We start from the raw sequence: 19,386 nt of genomic DNA, 5'->3' as shown, positions 1-19,386 counted from the left end.
AGCCATTTGTAAAAGGTGAGGGGAAGAGAAGAAAATGAGAGGAAATACTGGCCTAATTCCTGTCTACACCACAGGAGCCATCTTTGCATGCAACTCACCTCCACTAGAAGAAGCAAATAGTCCTGTCTGCATCCGTTCCCTGGACTCTCATCCACCCCTTTGACTGCTCTCTTTATGGGACTAGAAGGCAAAAGTCCCAGACTAATTAAATTGACCCTATCCTCATTGTCCAGCTGTAGATCATATGTCTATCTGTCAGACTGTAAGCCACAGAGCAGGGACTGTCTCATCCGTGTCTGTACAGTGCTGTGTACACCTTGTAGTGCTATTTATTTAAATGTTTAGTAGTAGCAGTAGTAGAAGAAGTAGTAGTAATAGTAAAAAAAAAATATATATATATACCGTATATATATATCACCAGTTCCACCTTGAGACTCTGGAACTACTTTATTCCCGATGAGAATTCCTCCTGGTCCATGACTCACTTGCACTTGCTCAGTGGCCGCAGGTGCTGAGTTGCCCTGGGCTGGGCTGGGCTGCCCCCCCACCCCGCAGACATTTGCGACACGACCAGCTCAGACCTGGCTGTCAGGATGAAGCCACTGCACAGATGTTGTAACAGCACCAAACTGTGAAAGAATTTCACAACTGTCAGTGCAGACTATGCAATCAGTGTACACAGAAAATACATCACATACACACACAGAAGGCATCACTTCCAATGGCTATATGCACAGGAAATGCATCATGTCCAGGGATAATATACATAGGGAATACATCTCTTCTAGGGCTTGTGTACAGTTACACAGGGTGTAGGTCAAAAAACCAAGTGCTCTTCTCACTATAGCCAGACAGTGGGGCCAGAACCAACAAATTCTGCAGCAAGGATCAAACTTTGCGGCCTCTACCGCAGCTGTGGAATTGCAGAAGAGTGGGATCCCTGATTATAGTTATATCTAGAAAATGCCAATAGAGTAAATAACTCAAGAGAACTGCATCCTGCTTTTCCAGCGCGTGCTCCAGAACTTGTCCTGGATGTGAGAGGAACTATGAAAAATATTCACAGAGGATGTGCGTGATGGCTTTGATGAGATAATGCGGTGGAGGAAATAATCAGAGAGGCAGTACATGATGGCTTGACTAGACTGTAAACTCCAAGCAGTAGGGAATGTCCATTGGATGCATCTGTTCAGCACTGCATATATCTGGTATGCGCTATACAAATCATGATAATAATAATAATAAGGATGCCCCAATCACAGACCAGGGAGCAAAGCTTAACAAAAGTGAATAAAGGTATTGGTTCATAAAATTAGGGGATTCCCAGCAAGGACCGATGATGGGTTGGGTTGGGTCACAGACTGTCTTTGGGATTACAAAATATAAATTTCAAATACATAGTTCTTTCAAGAGGTGGGACTTTGCCCATTCCCCATCATACAAAGCTTGCTGACCACCGGGTATCCTGCAGGCCACTGGAGCCAGTCAGTGCTCAGCTTTGTTCCCAGAGTTCCTGCTGCTGTTTCCAGTCAAACACCACAACCCCCCGCCCAATACTAGAGACTGTCATTTGCCCACAACCCCCCTTATTATTATCTTAAATATATGAAAAGAAAGAAAGAATCATGTTCAATTGTTCTCACAGAACTATGCCAAGGTTTGCTCCAGTTATAAACTTTTATCGAGCATTTTTTTCCAAGCCTGATATAAAATTGACTATGAATCATTAAAAGAAATGCAAATCTTCACCTTCCCTCCATACTTCATTTTTATTGTCAGTTTATATTTATTAAATGTATTGTGCAAAATGATTTGGCAGTTTTGAACGTCTGTGGGAATTTCGAGTCTCAGCTGTAATACTTGTTTCAGCATCTGAATATTATTTTTTTTTTGTATCTTAGGGTTTATCATTATTATTATTTTGTAATCAGGCTGCCTGGAAATGGATCCCTGCATCTTTAAATAATTCATGTTAATCTTGCTGTTGGCTGGGGCTGCTGTGACATCAGCTGCAGGGCTCTATCAGCCACCTGCTTCCAGAGTCACAGAGAGACAGGAGGCAGCAGCAGCACCGCCACCACTACCACTACCAACAGCAGGGCACCTGCACTGACCCCCCAATACTTTGTGGATCGCTCATCTGGACGGGGATCGGGCTTCTAGGTAAGGCCCAGGTCCACCCATGACAATTTTGGTTTGGGTTTTTTTTGTTCCCCCCCATCCCCAACCTAATTTGGTTGTTGCTGTTGTAACCTTTCGGATGTTACTTTTCTGTATCTCTGCTGCTTGCAGGTCTTGTATCATTTCCTGCAGCTGCCGGGCGTCTCCCGGGTCCCAAAGCCCCTCCGGATTTGGTAGCGTTTAGAGCAGTACACATGGCTCTCCCCCCACTCCCCTCCCCCAGACTTTATTTCCAAACACAAGTGAGCAACCGCACCCCTCCTCCAAAAAAAGAGGGGGACGACCCCCTCCCCCCATCCCTTTGCCCGGATGGCTGGTGGCCCATGTTTGCAAAGGATTTTCTGGAGGACGGATGGAGTTGGAATTGAAATGCGTATTTTTTTATTTAGTTGATCAAAAGATCGTGGAAAGAAAAGCAAACATTTTCCGATAGTAAAGACAGAATCTGCCATTTTCTGCCTCGCGGTTCAGAAGCTTTTTTTTTTTTACCTAAAAAAAAAAAAATGCTTAGAGTGGGAGGAATTGGCTTGAAAACGGCAGTTTTTCGCCCTTCAAGGAAAGCATCTTTTTTGTTGTTTTTTTGATGCATAACGAGTATTTTTTTAAATGGACGTTTGTGAGCTCTGAGGGTGACCTTGTGTTTTGTGCAGAGATTCCTTGGGCTCGGGCTTCAGAATTTCAGGTTTTTGCTTGTTTGCCTTGGGGGGGTCTCCTTTCTGGCATGTTTTAAATATATCTGATCATCCCGGCACTCTGGCCCTGCAACCTTGGATATTTATAGGCCACAGAAACGCAAAGGAAAGAGGTAGAGAAAGAAACTAACTCCAGTGAACTCCCCTGCACCACGTTTTACAGGGCTATCCTATCATTTCCTGTTCCTACATCACCTCTTCTCCCCGTCCCTTCCCACAAGTACTTGTTTTATTTTAAGCATGCACTGATAGATTTGAAAAAAAAAAAAATGACGCAGACATTTTTTTTTTAATCATTTTACTTTTTTTCTGTAAAGTTCCATTTTCAAGCTGGGACTGGCAGCCTTGTTCAAAGTCTATTGAAAATAACAAGATTACAGGTACTAGCATGCTCTGGGCTAGTAGTGAAAAAGCCGGGAGAGAAATGGGAAAAATTGGCTGGTTGTTTCAGTTCTAGTTACCCGGGATTTTTCGGCCCTTGTGCAGATGAGATTTTACGATCTCACTAAAGAGTCTAGCACGTTGGATTCTCAGGAAATGAGAACGCCCTGGGGGCAGCCAGAAGAAAAGAGATGTGACTTGATTTTTTTTCTCCTTGGCAAATTTTTTTATTTTTTTTTATTTTCAATGGTGTTGCAACTGCTGCTTTAATTGTATAAAATAAAAAAAAAATGGAATGGAAAAACGTGATTGGTATACATATATCTTGTCCATAAAGCGTGGCACTCGCCCATGGGTATAAATGTATTAGTTCAACATAAACCTAGTAAATGAGGGTGAAAATGATGACAACTAGTTGTAACTCGCTGAGATTGGTTGATCAACCGGCTATAATAACTTGCTTAAATAAATGTCAGGACCTGGCCTTTTTACCCGGATTTCCTGGGCTTGCACTACTGTGACCCAAGTAGGCTTGCCCATGTGTGACTACCCAGTTTATGAATGGGGTTTGCGATTTGACATTTTTGGCTCGTCTTCATTATAAATCCTAAGAATTTTTTTTCTTGCACAGTTTAGTTGAAAAGAAAGGACCCTCGAGCATACCTAGGAACCATAGACAGATGAGGCTGAATTAAATCTTATGTCTTTTGGACTTCCGCTCAGTTGGAACCAGCCTCTACTGGACGAGGGTGTCATGATCCTTCGTTCCAACTAGCCAGGGATTGTCCCAATTTTTGTTCATGCAGTCCCTTCCAACCCCACCCCCCTCCAAAATCCTGCTTGCAGCTACAGGCCTCCGACCTTATTTCCTTCTTGCATCTTTGGCCCACTAGGCGTAGGCACTGTGCAATGTCTTAAGATTCTCCCCACCTGCCCTGAGGCTGTGAACCCTCTCTGTAGTATTTCTAGTCCCAGGGATCCCAAAGAGAAGCCCAGCCTAAGAATTAGAGCATTGCCACTGAGCCCCCAGGCCAGTCCTGGAAAGCATTGGCCCCTAACCACATCCAAGACTAGGGGCATGGCCCTGCTGCAAAAATGGTCAGTTGCTCCTGGGCCTAGTCCATTCTCTGCCTCTAGACAGGATATCCCTGCACCTAAATTATCCTGTACCGATGTGGGTCTAACCTGTTTTTAAACGTTTCCAGCCACAGAGGTTCCACCGCTTTCCTGGGTAACCTCCCTTTTCAGAGTTATCAGTTCTCCACTTTAAGGGTGAGATTTATGCTTAAGATGTTGGGGGGGGGGTTTAAGAAGTGGTGGTGAATTCTGTTTTTGTTAAATTCCTAAAAGGCACAAAAACAACTGAAAAATTTCAAGAATGAAAGTGACAGAAATCCAGAGTTAATTCATTTTTTGCTTTAGAAACAGGAGCTATAAAGGACTGCTAAAAATATAGATGCATTTTTTTTTTTGTGGGGAGTTGTGTTGCTAACCTATAAGACATGCATGAATCTCTGGGCAGAGAGGGTGTCCAGTGCCTGCCAGCTGATGTCTAATGCTTTCTGGAGACCCAAGAGAGTGGCTGATTGCTCTGGCCTTGCTTCTGCCTTTTGAATGAAACAACAGATTAATGCAGAATCCATTTCGTATCTGAGCTTGTCACTGCTGGTGGTCCCCAAAGGGAGGTCAGCAGCCTGAATCATTAGCAGATCCTAGCATTTACTTTTCATGTGTATGTGTGTGTACTCATGTTTGCAAGAGGGGTGGGATGCTGTGGATATAGGAAAAAAGCGACTGGAGAAGTTTCTAGCAAAACCACAAATGAAGCATCAGCCTGTCTTGCCACAAAGAAATCTGGCACATTACTAAATATTAAACACCAATCTAATTTAATAGCTGCCAGAACATCTATAGAAAATGACACTTCAGAGAAAACATCTCCAGTTGATGTGTCCACTAAAACAATAACCAAAGATGTTAATGAATGTTTTAGTAATGGGGCAGTTTTATTTTTCTGAAGGTGATGGTCGCAGTTTATTTCTTTTGTGTTATTGCTAAAAAAAAAAAATGGCTCAGTAAAGGCTGGTAACAGATCTCCAGAGGCTGTAGAGATGCCACAGAAGATATGCTCAGGTTGGATGAGTAAACTGCACGGCTGCAATTTCTCTTCTTTCTGGATGAGGAGTTTCTGACGTGGAAGCTTGGAGGAGGGATGCATGTCTGTTACCAAAGCACCTTGGAGCTGAGACAGGTGGCTGTGTCAGAGCTCACTGCTGTTAGTGGTTCTGGGACAAGGTAAGGGGCGGGGGGGGGGGGGGGGGGGGGGGGAGGGAGCAGAGCAAGAGCTGTGCTAGAGGAGAGAGACCTGTAGTATCAAAGGGAGAAAGAGACACAAGCTCCCCCATAAACAAGGCCTTTGAAGGAGTACCCTCCTTTATGCTACATTCCTGCTGTGCACATTTAGATGATGACGTCTTCTGACAGTGACCAGATCAGGGCAAATGTTGCAAACACAGCTTTAGCTTCACAATCCATTTTCCCTGAGTAATTTAATTTTAATGTATTTTTTTTAAACATGAGTTTTACCTTTTGAGACTACTCAGCTAATTCAAAGGAGATTACATTCAGTGGGTTTACAATCTTAAATCGCTGATGCAAAAAGTCTAGCGCACAGATTTCCATGCAGTTGGATGCACATTTTGGACGTGCTGGATGCAGTAAGATTAGCGTGTCCAAAATGCGTGCCTTAACAAGTGCAAGCCCGATAGCTCCTGTCAGATGTTAATTACATGTAGATGAGGAACATTAGCTATTACCTCCAATGCAGTTAAGCGCTGGGTGCCCAATGCACAGTTTTTAACGCAGCAAATTTAAGTTCAGCCTCTGAGGTGGAGTAAAGTTAGCTTGCAGACAAGGGCTCATGAAAAACATTTAAATAGTTTCTCTGTGTTGTGATGTGTGTCCTCCCACACAGTATTGTGACACTTTACTGCTTTTGGTGGAAAAAAATAATTTTATATTTTCACTTCATTAAAAAAAAGGCACTTATTGCTGCACAATTTGGACATTCATAGCAAGGGGTGCCTATAATTTTGCTGAGGTTGCTGAAGTGAATTATAGCAAAAATAAAAGAAGCGGATCAAAATGGATGCTTATATTGAGCGATGCAATAAATTGTTGAGTGCTAAGGACATCCAATTTTCTGTCTGCGTGTCCTTTTTAAGGGCACTTCTCCTGGGTTGCATCGGGCAACCCAGGGGATGTGGCTGCATGTACATTAGGAAAACAGGTGCTCCGTAAGATTGCCCGTTTCCAGCACATGTCTTATTGTATTGACCCCTCAGTTTGTACTGAGGCAGTGGAGGGTGAAGTGACTTACCTAAGGTAATGAGTAGTGCCAGCAAGATTTGAACACTGGCTTCCCTGGTTCTTAACCCACTGCTCTAACCTTAAGGCCACTCCTCTACTCCATTCTTTGCCACTGAAGGCAAAACAACAGAAATTGATTCTGATTAGAAAATTAAGCACATATGAGCTTGAGCTCTTGTAGATCGTGGTACTGCTTATTGGACCAGTGTAAAAATTCCAGAAAGATGTAGCAGGCTATGACTTCTGGAGGCCACTTAGGTCCTTTCTTCAGATGTGCTCAAGGCCAGTGTGGCTACTAGAGCTTTATACACTGGCATGACAGTGTGAATTTTTAATGGTGTAGAGATGTTACAGATGAATATTCAGAGTAGCAAACTGAACACATTGCTTAGATTGAACAAATGAGTGGGTTGCTGTATTTCTCTGTAGAGATGTGAGAAAAGAAATGCATTTTCCATGCCATAACTGAACAGCTCCAGCTTGGACAGATGGAGCCAATCAAGGTTCTAGTTTTGGCACTCTATATATGTCTGCCCATTAGCTCTGTGATGGGTGTTTGTATAAATTACCCCTCACCTGAAAAGGGGGCTGCCCTCTCAAACCTTATTTAACTATTTACATTGTGCTCTCAGCCTACACAGTACTGTGATAGAATTCACGTACGGGCATTGACCCTTCTTCAAAGAGCTTATGATCTTAAGTTTGAGCACAGGGAAGTTAAGTGACTTGCTCAAAGTCTCAAGTGGTGGTGATGGTGGGGCTAGAGGGAGGGAAATTAAACTGGGCTATTCCAGGGTCGCAGGCCTATACCCTGAGCTTTGCTGCACTGCCACCCTTTTCCTTTGAATTATCTGCATTTCCTTTTCAGCAGTGTCCTAAAAATCAAAGCTTTGGGCTGAGGTCTTTTTTTGGGGAGTAAGGAGTGACTGGTAGAGAAATGATCGTTTCCCCCTTGTTGCTTGGTACTGTTGTAGCGAGGGAACCAGAAATTCTTACCCCCTTATAGTGAGGTCCTTGTCTCTCTGTATTTGTGAGGTTAAATCCATCTTTTGGCTAGCTTGGGATGTGTCTGCACCACTGTCCACAAAGGCATTCAATAGACAGGGTGAGTGTCCTTTGGCTGTAGCTAATGGGGCTACCAGCGATCACAAGCAAGCACATTTTATGTATTTTCTTATATTTAGCTCATTCCTTTTCACTGATAGCTGAAGGCATGTTCCATTCAGGTAGAGCAGGCATTTCCTTGTCCCCAGAAGAATTACAAGATTTTCTCTCATGCTATGGCAATGGAGAAAATGCTCAGTAAGCACTAAGCAGGGCTCTAAATTTGTTCCTGAACAACTGGAGGGTGAAGTGACTTGCCCAAGCAGGATCACTGGTTCTCTGCCCCCCGCTAGACTGCTACTCCACCTGGAAAAGAATTCCCAGGTGCTGCCTTGTTCGCCCTTCTGGTGCCCCTGCCACTGAAACCATTTCTGGCCGGGACCCAGGAGAGAAAAGATAGTGTTGAGTGCCCTTCCCGCCCCCGCTCTATACCCCAGCAGCATTGTAGGAATAAATGGTGGCGTCTGTGCCAGGCTTCGGGCAGAGTCGAGTCGGCGTCAGTAGAAGTGGTGGAGCAGCCTGGCGCGAGGGGGGAGGGGGCCATTGGTGCTTCCCCAAGCTGCCGGCGCTAGGACTCCCGCGGCGTCCCGGCTCCGGTCTTGCGCCGCCTCCTCGCCGCTCACTTCCGGCTTCGGGGGTTTCTTTTCTTCGCGGCCCCGGAGCGTCGCCGCCGCCGGGCCTCGCTCCTGACCGCCCCCGGCCAGGTGAGGCGGTACGAGCTCCCCGTTAGGTCTTGAGGAGCCGGCGGCCGTAGTCTCGGCACCTGCGGGTGTGTGGTGGTGGTATTTTTTTTATGGGTGGGGGATAGTGGCGACCTCCAATCTTTCTAACTCCGCCGGGCTCCTCGCCGCGGAGTGCCAAGCTGGGGCCCTCCGATCTGTGTAACCTTGCCGGGAGGGGAGAGACCGTGTGTGTGTGGTTTGGGCTGGGATTTCCTCAATCTGCGTTTCTTCTTCCGGGAGGGGGGTGTGTGTGGCAGGGGACCCGGAACCTCTCTTCCCGACACGGGGCGATGGTGATAGCCATGATGCTGTGATCTGGGCTTCCTGCCTGTGCCAAAAGCTTCTTTAACCTAGTAAATGATGGCTGAGAAAAGAACAAAACAAAATGGTTCATCCAGTCTGCCCAGTTGCGATTCTTCTACTTCGGGTAGATGAGCCATTAATTTCAACCCCTTTCCTATCACTGCCCCCCATATTGGTCCCAAGCATGCCCAGAGTCTATAGTACTGGCCTCTTCCACTCTTATTTACCGTTTCTGTACAGATACACGCTTATATGACATAGTACCTACTCCATGGAGCTTAAAATGGAGCTCAAGATGAACATACATTTATATATCTCATAATCAGTGAAAACAATAAAAGTGTGCATTAAAACATAACAAGAGTCTATGGGCAATGTATGTATTATAGAGAAGTGAGTTAGAAGCCGTGTTGTAAAGGTTTTTAGCCTGGATTTAAACAAGGTGAGAGAGGGGGTGTGATGTACTGAGTGAGGAAGTCTGTTCCAGACATACAGTAATGTGAAATTGTGGCATCAGGTGTTGGCTGTGGAGGAGATGGGCACAGATAAGAGTGATCTGCCCAATGAGCAGAGTTCATGAGGAAGGTGTAGGGAGTGAGAAGAGAAGGTAGGTAGTGAGTTGTAGAGTGAATGCATTTGTAGATGAGTAAGAGAATCTTGAGCTGTAGACAGAAGTGCATGTGGAGCCAATGTAGTGACTTGGGAAGAAAAGTTACAGTCGTGCAGCTGAATTCTGAACAGGTGCAGTGGAGAAAGATTGTTCGGGAGATCTGTGAAATGCAAGTTGCAGTAGTTAAGCGGCAGGTGATAGTGTGGCTCAGTATTTTGGTAGCATGTAAAGAAAGGAAGGGATGGATTTTAGCGATGTTACAGAGGAAAAAGACTACTCACTTAAGCAATGTGGTGATTGGAGAAGGAGAGAGGCATCAAAGATGATCCCAAGATTACAGGCTGAGAGTACTGGGAAGATGAAAGCACCATCAACAGACAGAAAAAAAGAGACGAGGGGAAGTGGGTTTAGGGGAAAGACAAGAAGTTCTGTCTTGGTCATGTTAAATTTTTAAGGTGATGGTGGGACATAAAATAGTGATGTCAGACAAGCAGGCAGCGATTTGGGACTGAATTCTTGATGACGTTTCTGGTGTAGAGCATAAAAGTGGTACTGAAAGTCATGGGTGAAGATCTCCACTGGTAGACCATTTCAGGCCTTGTCATCTTCCTCTCTGACTTCTACCAATTCAGCACCCAGCCCCACTTGTTATCAAGTTTTCTATTAATCCACACAGCTAGCAAAACATCTGGTCTCCTGATAGTCATTGAATTTGAGGGTTTAACCATGGACACTCTGTGCAGGTTACCCAGTGCCTCTCCTGGAAGCCCGATAAAGCTATACCACTGTTAGAGTGGTCAATGCTGCACCAGTGCCACCTTGAAAACCTGATGCAGGCTTCCGATTGCTGTTGGGGTTGTACCTGCCAATCTGTGCAGATTAGCCCTTGGCTGCCTCCATGGCCTGTGCTGCCACTAGGTCAAAATTCTGCTTTCCCTTTGCTTTTTGCTAGTAAGGATCCTCTAGTTTTACTCCAACTTTTTGAAGTCATTTGCCTTTTCATCTTCCATTACCCCTTCTGGAAGGGCATTCCAGGCATCCGCCACCCTTTTCATGAAAAAAAAAAAATTCCTGGCATTCCTGAGTCTACCCTCTTGGAATTTTATATCATGCCCCCTAGTTCTTCAACTTTCTTTCCATTGATAAAGGTTTATTTGTGCATTATTAATTCCTTTCTCGGTTTCTCGTCTTCTTTGTCTTATACATATGTACAGTGCCTTGTAAAAGTCTTCACACACTTGCACATTTTTCACATTCTGCAGTTTAAAAAATACAAGTCAAAATGCATTAACATGAGTGTGTTTCACTGATCTACACAACACACTGTTTTCATCATGATAAAACAATTTTAGAAATATTCCCAAAGTAATTTAAGAATTAAAAAAAAAAAAAAAAAAAAGCAGCCTTGATTGCATAAGTCTTCACCCCCTTTTCTCTTAGCAAACCCAAATTGGCTCTGGTTCGGAAAAATTGCCTTAAGACCTATAAGTTAAATAGAGCTCCGGGTAATGTTGTTCAAAAGGTAGGGGTTGGTTGAAGGCTGTAAGAAAATGTCAAATGTGTTTGAATGTCCCTCGGGGGCACTGTGAGGTCCATCATTGTAACTGGAAACAGTTTGGCACCAGCAAAACACTGCTGCGATCAGACAGTCCCTCCAAAGTCAGTTGCTGTGGGTTAAGGAAACTGCTGCAGAAGATCACTGTGAGGCCTAACATTACTTTAAGATAGGGACGGGCAATTCCGATCCTCAAGGGCCATCAACTGGTTGGGTTTTCAGGATTTCCCTAATGAATACACATGAGAGAGAGATGCATACACGCTGCCTCTGTTTTATGAAGCTATTTTTCATGCATATTCAATAGGGATATCTTGAAAACCTGACTGATTGGAGGCCCCCAAGGACCAGAATTGCCCACTCCTGCTTTAAAAGAACTGCAGAGATCTCCGGCTAATTGTTAACAATTTCAAGATTACTCCACAAACGTGGTCTGTATGAAAGGGTGGCAAGAAGGAAGTCACTGCTGAAGAAAAGCCATAGGATGTGCTGCATAGCGTTTACAAAGAAACACTTAGGAGACACTGAACGCATGTGGGAGAAGGTTTTGTGGTGACAAAAGTGGACAGTTTTGGCCTCCGCACTAAGCGGTACGTGTGGCATAAAAGCAACGTAGCACGTTGCCCTGCTAACAGCATCCCAACAGTAAAGCATGGTGGCAGCATTATTGGGGGGGGGGGGGGGGGGGGGATGCTTGTGAAGATTTGAGGGATGGATAAGTACAGGCAGATCCCAGAGGAATCCTGATCCAGGGTGCCACAGACATAGGAGTGGGGAGGAGATTCACCTTTCAGCAGGGCACTGAGCCTAAGCACAAAGCATAAGAAAGGGAATGTCCTCGAGCTGCCCAAAGCCCAGACCTGAATCCAATACAAATCTGTGGCAAAACCGGAAGACTACAGTTCTCAGACCATCCCCAGGCAACTCGATAGAGCATAAACTCTTCTGCCAAGAGGAGTGGGCAAAAACTGCCATCCCGCTGTGCAGCCGGTAGACCCGAATCACTGCTGCAGAAGGGGCTTCCACCAAGTATTGAATCCCAGACCTTCACAAGCAAGAGTGTTTGCTTTTTTACTCTTAATTACTTTTGGAGCATGTCTATAATTATTCTTTCATGATGAAGGTGTAGAGTATGTTGTGGAGATCAGTGAAACAAACTCATTTAATACATTTTTAGCAGAATGTGAAAACTGTACAAGGGTGTGAAGACTTTCACAAAGTCTCATTTCGTATGGGCTTTTGATGCAGACCTGCGCCATTTTAGTTGCCATGTTTTATTCTTTTCTAATCTGTGATTTCTAGTACATGGAGTCAGGTTTCGGCCGCCAGGAAGCTGCTGCCTTTGTAATTACTAGAGGATTTCTTTCCAGCACATCACAGGATTGTCTCTCTACTTCTTCTAGAAATCCATTTCCAACTGTATTTCTCTCTCTCCCTCCCCCCCCACCCCACTTCATCTCTCTGCAAATCCAGGAGGTCAAATAAAAAATAGGTGATGCAGTTGTCACCTGGTGCTGCTTCACCTACCCTGCTTCCCTTATTCTGGCGTTGCTTGCATGTAGAAAGCTTTTAAGATGTCTTCTATCCAGGTACTCTGGATAGAAGAGTTTTTTTTATTTTCTCATGGGTGGCCCAGGATATTTCCCCTTTAGGGTTCCAGGTAAATAGGAAATCAATACTGTAACCAGCCTTTTCTTGTTCGCCACTGTCAATCTCTTTTTATCTCAATAATTGGTGAAACAATCTGAGTCAATGCAGCAGTTCCAAACCATTTTAATTAGAAACAGAGAAGAAAAGAGAATGACATTAGCCTCTTAAAAAAAAAAAAAAATCCTTTAGCTTATTAAAACGTCTGTGCAAAACGGGGATAAAGGAGTCCCAAAATGTGCAAGATGTATCATGTGCAAATGCATGTGCCAAACTTCAAGAGGCCTTTGAAATACATAAATGGTTGTAAATAGAAGGGAATCTGTAGTTCTCTATCTCCACTGGACAAGAGGCAATAGGCTTAAATTTCAGCATGGAGAGACATTAGGAAGAACTTTCTAACTGAGGCTAGTTATGCCCTGGAACAAGTTACCCAGGGAAGTGGACTGCTTCTGGTAGTTTTTCAACAGCAGGTTGGCTAGGTACTCCTCTGTCTGGGATGGGTTATGTGTTATGGATCAACAGGAGAAGAAAATGGAAAATTGCTTTCTTGATAGGAAGGAGGATAGAAGGGACTCAACCACTGTCCCTGAAACATCTTATTGCAGCTCTTCTTCAGTGTTTTATGCAGCATGACCCCATTTTACCTCTTGAGAATCCACATGATTCCAAACAGCAGGCCTCAAGCCCCTTTCTCCTTCACTTGGCCAAAGCAGCAGTGGTGGCCACAGTCCTCAAAGGGCCTGTGATTCAGTTCATGCTCCCACGCTCTGCGCAAGTTTATGGTCTGATAGGAAGCACTTCCAGAGCAGCGGCTGCTTTAGTCTGAAATAGCAAAAGTAGCTCCTTATAAACTGACAGATTTATTGAGACATAAGATATGAGGGCAGGAGTCCACTTCTGATGAATTTGTTAGTAAATAAGGTGCCACTAACCTCTATGTCATATTTGCTATTGTCTTAGGGCTTGATTTACTAAGGCTATTTTCCTAATAAGAAAAAAATCTTAGCAAATCAGGCCCTTAATGATTAATGCATTTTTCAGCAGAAAGCCTTTTTTTTTTTTTTTTTTGCTCATCCCTCTGCTTTAGCAATCCACCTCATTCATAATTCTTGCAGTCCCGGCATCTTCTCTTGGTGGTGGTGGTGGTTTTTTTTTTCATGTATTGAAATGTATTAGAATGGAGTGAGAGTTTTGGAATATCTCATGCAGTAGGATGTTGTACCTGTTACTGCAATACAGTTGGTGGACAAATGTTTGCTGTGTGGTTTTCTTCTCACAGATATGGAAACCAATAATCATTTCGGCTATACTGGACTTTCCTCTGTACCGGCTGCTTCAGGACTCAAAGCTCTCCCATCCACTACTGAGAATCTCTACACAAATGGGTCTTCTATAAACTTCACTCCTCAAGGAAAAGGTGATTGTCTCAACAGAGGCGGAGACATGGTCATTAATGATCTGACAATATGGGTTGCCTTCAGACTGATACTGTGCAAGTTAAAACTGCAGTTACGACCTAAGTTCTAATCCTGCTATTGACATAAGAGAATCGAAGTTTTTCCATTCCAATGATCTAATGAATTGAAACAGAAGGTGTTTATTTCTTTAGAAAGTTATTAACACCTCACTCATCTCAAGGATTGCACACGTTCCCTATATATATCCCCAGATCAATCCAGACTCCTGGGTTTTGTACCCCTGCCAGCAGATGGAGATGGATAAAGTTTTATTGAAACTGCTATATAATATAATATGCCACCTGCAGGCCCTCAGTATTTTTCTGTTTCCAGCAGATGGCAGATAGTCTTAAAAAAACAAAACAAAAAAAAACAAACAACCATGAAAGGAAGAATTAGATTTCAAACTGAGCCTCCCGGGGAGTTGTAAGGTCCGGGTGGGGCTATCCTCCCTGGTCAAAGTGAACAAGCAGGGGATTGGTGACCCTTCTTTTAGCTTGCTCCAGATATCTGGTGGCCAAAATCCCTCAGCCCACAGAGTGCTGTGACCTGCTGGTGATCTTGTCCACTCCTCCAAGGACACAGGGAAGTATTTTATTTATCTTTCATTGTTTTGCTTCGCTGAGTAAAGTTAAAAAAAAAAAAAGATTTAAAAAAAAATAATTTTTTTTCTGTGGGAAGCCTCTGCTTAGATCGAGGGTCCTGGATAGGTGGCTGAAGGGTTGCAGTGCAATGAATAGGTCTCCCAGCATCAGTCACTCATGGCACTGAGGCTAGAGGTACAGCTTCCGGCCCTAATTGTATGGTCAGAGCCATGCAGTGTGCTTTGCTGGGCCTGCATGGGGTAGCGTTCAGGGCTCAACAGGCAAAATTTATGTGCTAGGTGTGCTGCTGGTGGGGAGGGCACATCAGCAGTGGCCTCCCCTTGTGATTGCTCTGCATCTTCGGCATGCCACTTCGGAGCTTCTACCGGGGCCTCTCTCTACAGCACGAGGAGGACAGTGGCCATTTTGGATGTTGCCATGCAGTTAGCTACGCGGTTTCCTGTGGTTTTGGGGAACCTGAGCTTTCTCCACCATGCCTGTCCCTGGCTGCTTCGGGTCCTGGGATGGATCAGAATGATTTTGATGGGGAAGATTTCCCTCTGGATATTGGCCTGCGGGGATTGGATCCTCTCGAGCAGGATTCCGATGACTCTCAAGTTTTTTCTTCTGAGTTGTGCTTCTAATATACAAGACTTTTCTGGCCAGGAAAGTGTCAGGGGGACTTGGTGACTCACGATTAAATGCCCCACTCTCCTGTGGTGATACCAAGTGGTTTCTTCCCCCAGTTGAGATTTCCTGAGGTGATTATTGTGGTCCCTCAGAGGTGTGTCTTGGTCCGGTAGCTGGTTTTGCTGGTGTGGACTTAGCTGCTTGAGCAGCTGAAAGGCAGGGGGTGCAGGAAGCCAAGCATGGTGGTGATAGCACATGCCCTCTCCCCCCCCCGCAGCTGGAGACCATCTCTGTGCTCACTCAGGTAAGGCTGAGCTCAGGTAAGTTAGAAATAAAAAAACAAACAGAGACTTAGTGGGAAGTTTTTTTTTACTGTGCAGGGCTTCCTCCTCCCTCCAGTCTCTGTGCTTGGCGGTCCGTTCCGACATTCGTCCCACTCTGTGGGAGGTCGAGTGACACGGGCAGTCTGGTGGGTTGAGCAGCTTCTGTAGGCTAGGCCCCGCTCTGAGGCTTTGCGCTACACTCTGTGTGGTAGGCCGCAATGGCTTTTACGTGCTTTCTTAGGCTGCCCTCTACAGGCTTGTCGGTCCGGTGTGTGCCTCTCGGTGTGCGTCCATTTGTGCACCCAGTTCTTGGGTGCACATTAAAGCCTTGAACTGAGTGCCCACGTTAAGCGCTGCCTAGTGGCCGCGTGCTTATGTCAGCGCACAAGTTGCACTGTTTGCTTAGGTTTTTTGTGCACTTTTTGAGCGCCTAGGTGTGTGCACATAAGTGTTGGACGCATACATTTTTTTGGTGCCTTATTGAGCGCCTATATAAAACAGCTAGATGCACGCCTCTGGCTGCCGCTCAGTGCATTGTCGGCCATTATGGCTCCTGTGCCTAAGAAGCCTAAGTGCCTCTCTCTTTGCACTGCTTGTCATATTTGGGCGTTTCAGCCAGGAGTGCCTGCTGAATTGTGCCAGCGCCGTTTGGAGGCTCAAGATGAATTGTCTTCCTCTGATTTTGCTGAGCCTGGTTCTTCCCAGCCGGATGTGGGTTTGGGTAAAGATGTCTCAGGTGGGACAACTGAATTTGGAACTCCTCTAACTGGCTCCTCAGCAGGGGATGGTAGTTCAGTGAGTACTCCTCACATACCTCCCGATCTGGATGCTTCTACTTTTTCCAGGGGTTACAATCTTTTCTTCAGGCACAGTCCTCAGTTCTGTCCCATGTTCCTAGAGCAGATGCAGCAGTGGGAACCTTGCTTGGGCCTTCTGTTCCACGACGGAGTACCCCCGAGTGTCAGCGGCTCCTTTTGCAGAAGATCCGGATGGCACGGATGATGACGCCGGTCCTGCTTCTCTTGAGGCAGATTGGAACCATATAGAACTATGTTGCAGTTCTTTCACAGAGATGATCTGCCAGCCTTGAGTTCCCAGACCTTGACAATGTTTGGAGTTCCTGGGTCAGATCCCCTTTCTGAGCCGAAGAAAAATCCTATTTTGGTTTCCTTGCGTAAAGCCTCTTGTTTTTTCCTGTGCTGGAAGCCATTTGAGAATTGATTGATCTTGAGTGGGGCGCCCCAGAGGCTAATTTCAAAGGAGGTCAGATTTGGGAAGGCCTGTACCCTCTGGACCCAGTGATGAGAGAGAGCACTTATGTTTTCCGAAGGTAGGTGCACTGGTGTGTGCAGTCTCCAAGTGGACCACTATTCCCGTGGAAGGAGGGAGTGGCCTTGAAGGATACTCAAGATAGAAAGATTGAGATTATCTTTAAGCAGGCATTTGAAGCTGTGGCAATGACCTTGCAGATCGCTGCTTCTTGTTCCTTGGTGGCTTAATGGCGGCAACCTTGGAAGTTGTACCATGGGGGAGGGCCCATATGCATCCTTTTCAGCGCTCCCTGTTGTCTCAGTGGAATCTGCAGTCTCAGAACTATTTGATTCGGCTCCACCTGATGGAGGTCTCCTCCCAACTGCAGTGGTGGCTGCAGGCATATCATCTACAGAAAGGAGTCTCCCTGTACCCACCGGACTGGCTAGTACTGACAATGGATGCGAGTCTCCTAGGTTGGGGAGTTCACTATCAAGAGCTGATGGAGCAAGGGTGCTGGAGTGCAGAAAAGTCTCTCTGGAACATCAATCAACTGGAAGCCAGGGCCGTCCAGTTAGCATGTTTGCAGTTTGCGACAGGCTGCAAGGTTGATCGGTCTGAATAATGTCGGACAATGCAACGACCGTGGCTTACATCAGTTGGCAGGGAGGTACCAAGAGCCAGCAGATGTCCCTGGAAATAGATCAACTTATGGAATGGGTAGAGGTGCATCTCCAGATGATCTCAGCCTTGCACATTGCAGGCAAAGAGAACGTCAGAGCAGACTTTCTCAGCAGCGAGAGTCTGGACCCAAGCGAGTGTGCGTTGTCAGATGAGGCATTTCAGCTGATTCGAGATTGCTGGGGTCTCCTGTTCCTGGACCTGTTGGCGACTGCATAAAGCGAAAGTCTCACGATTCTTCAACTGCAGAAGAGATCCAAAATGATTGGGGATTGATGTCTTAGTGCAGGAGTGGCCAAAAGAAAAGTTGTTGTATGCCTTTCCTCCATGGCCCATGTTGGGCAGATTGATTTGAAGGATGGAAAGCCACAGTGGGATGGTGCTCTTGGTCACTCCAGATTGGCCCAGGAGACTGTATGCAGATTTGCAGAGGCTCCTGTGGATTTGCATCTTTTACTTCCAGCGCACAGGAACCTGTGGCAGCAGGGACCTGTCCTTCACGAATATCCAACATAATTTTGTCGTATGGTATGGCCATTGAAAGGGCTCGCTTGCTGAAACATGGATTTATTTAATTTATTTATTTAAATGTTTTTATCTACCGACATTCGTAAGAACATCATGCCGGTTTACATAGAACATAGTTAACCAATGGAAAAGAAAATTACATGGAACAAGGGTAGGGTAACATGGGAGATAAATATCTATAGGCATAACAAAATAGTTATAAGACATGGGTAAAAGATAATGTGATTTCAATATATATGGAAAACGAAGGAAGTTACTGTATGTACAAATGTTAAGTGTGGGAAGAGGAAAGGAGAGGTATGGATGTCAAATGACATAATAAAAGAAATAGCAGGGGCATATATGGCTGAGGGGGGTGGATTTATATTGTTTAGAGGTAGGCTTGCTTAAATAGCCAAGTTTTTTGAGGTTTTTTTTTAAATTTCTAAGCGCATTGCTCCTGTCTAAGATCAGGAGGCATGGTATTCCAGGAATGAAGACCCGCAATGGATACGGCACGTTCTTTAGTGGATTGCCGAAGGGAGAGTTTTGGGGAGGGTGTGTCTAGATTGCCTTTATAAGAGGATCTGGTAGATCTATTAGATGGGTGGAAGTGAATGGAGTCATTCATCCAGTGCATGTTTTGGTTGTGGAGGGTTTTATGTAGGATAGTGAGAGTTTTGTAGATTAATCAGTGGGAGATGGGGAGCCAGTGGAGCTCTTTGAGGATGGGAGTAATGTGGTCGATTTTTGCGAGAGTTGGTGAGGATTCTGGCCGTGGCGTTTTGGAGCATTTGAAGGGATTTAGTAGTGGCTTTGGGTAGACCAAGTAGGAGGGAGTTATAGTAGTCTAATTTAGAGAGAATAATGGATTGCAGGACAGTATGGAAATCATTAAAGTGGAGGAGCGGTCTTAGTTTTTTTAGGGTGTTTAGTTTAAAATAGCACTCTTTCACGGTCGAGGCAATGAATCTTTGAAAGTTGAGGCGATTGTCTATAATGATGCCTAAGTCTTGTGCTTGCTGCGAGAAGGAGATGGTTTGTGGGAGGGTAGATAAAGGGTTGTACGGTGGAGAGATAATGATTAGCTCCGTTTTGGTAGTGTTGAGGGCAAGGTTAAGACTGGTGAGGAGGGTGTTGATCGACGATAGAGCATTATCCCAGATTTTAAGAGTGTTGTCTAAGGAGTCAGTAATGGGGATGAATATTTGGACATCATCCGCATATATGAAGTGGGGGATGTCAAGATTAGATAGGAGTTGGCAGAGTGGACGTAGATAAATGTTAAATAGAGTGGAAGAGAGAGAGGATCCTTGTGGGATGCCTCTGTGGAGGTGGATGGGTTTTGAGTCATAGTCGTCTATTCTGACCTTGTAGGTTCTATTG

The 19,386-nt window shown here is 45.1% G+C and overlaps 1 protein-coding gene across 4 annotated transcripts in view; it reads left to right on the top strand.

Moving 5' to 3' along the window:
• Positions 1-2,056: 2,056 nt before the first annotated feature.
• BAZ2A (bromodomain adjacent to zinc finger domain 2A) overlaps positions 2,057-19,386 on the top strand; it is a 248,264-nt gene continuing 230,934 nt past the window's right edge. Inside the window, exons 1-2 of one of the 4 annotated variants that reach the window (XM_029594826.1) lie at positions 2,057-2,163; positions 13,847-13,984. In XM_029594826.1, the coding sequence (XP_029450686.1) occupies positions 13,849-13,984 (136 nt within the window). In that variant the 5' untranslated portion in view covers positions 2,057-2,163; positions 13,847-13,848. Of the gene's footprint in view, positions 2,164-8,293; positions 8,497-13,846; positions 13,985-19,386 lie in introns of those variants that run through there. The other 3 variants (XM_029594828.1, XM_029594825.1, XM_029594827.1) reach the window with 3 other exon arrangements.

The sequence above is a fragment of the Rhinatrema bivittatum genome, chromosome 3, assembly GCF_901001135.1.
Source record: "Rhinatrema bivittatum chromosome 3, aRhiBiv1.1, whole genome shotgun sequence".
Lineage (NCBI taxonomy): Eukaryota > Metazoa > Chordata > Amphibia > Gymnophiona > Rhinatrematidae > Rhinatrema > Rhinatrema bivittatum.
This window is presented reverse-complemented; position numbering and strand designations above follow the sequence as displayed.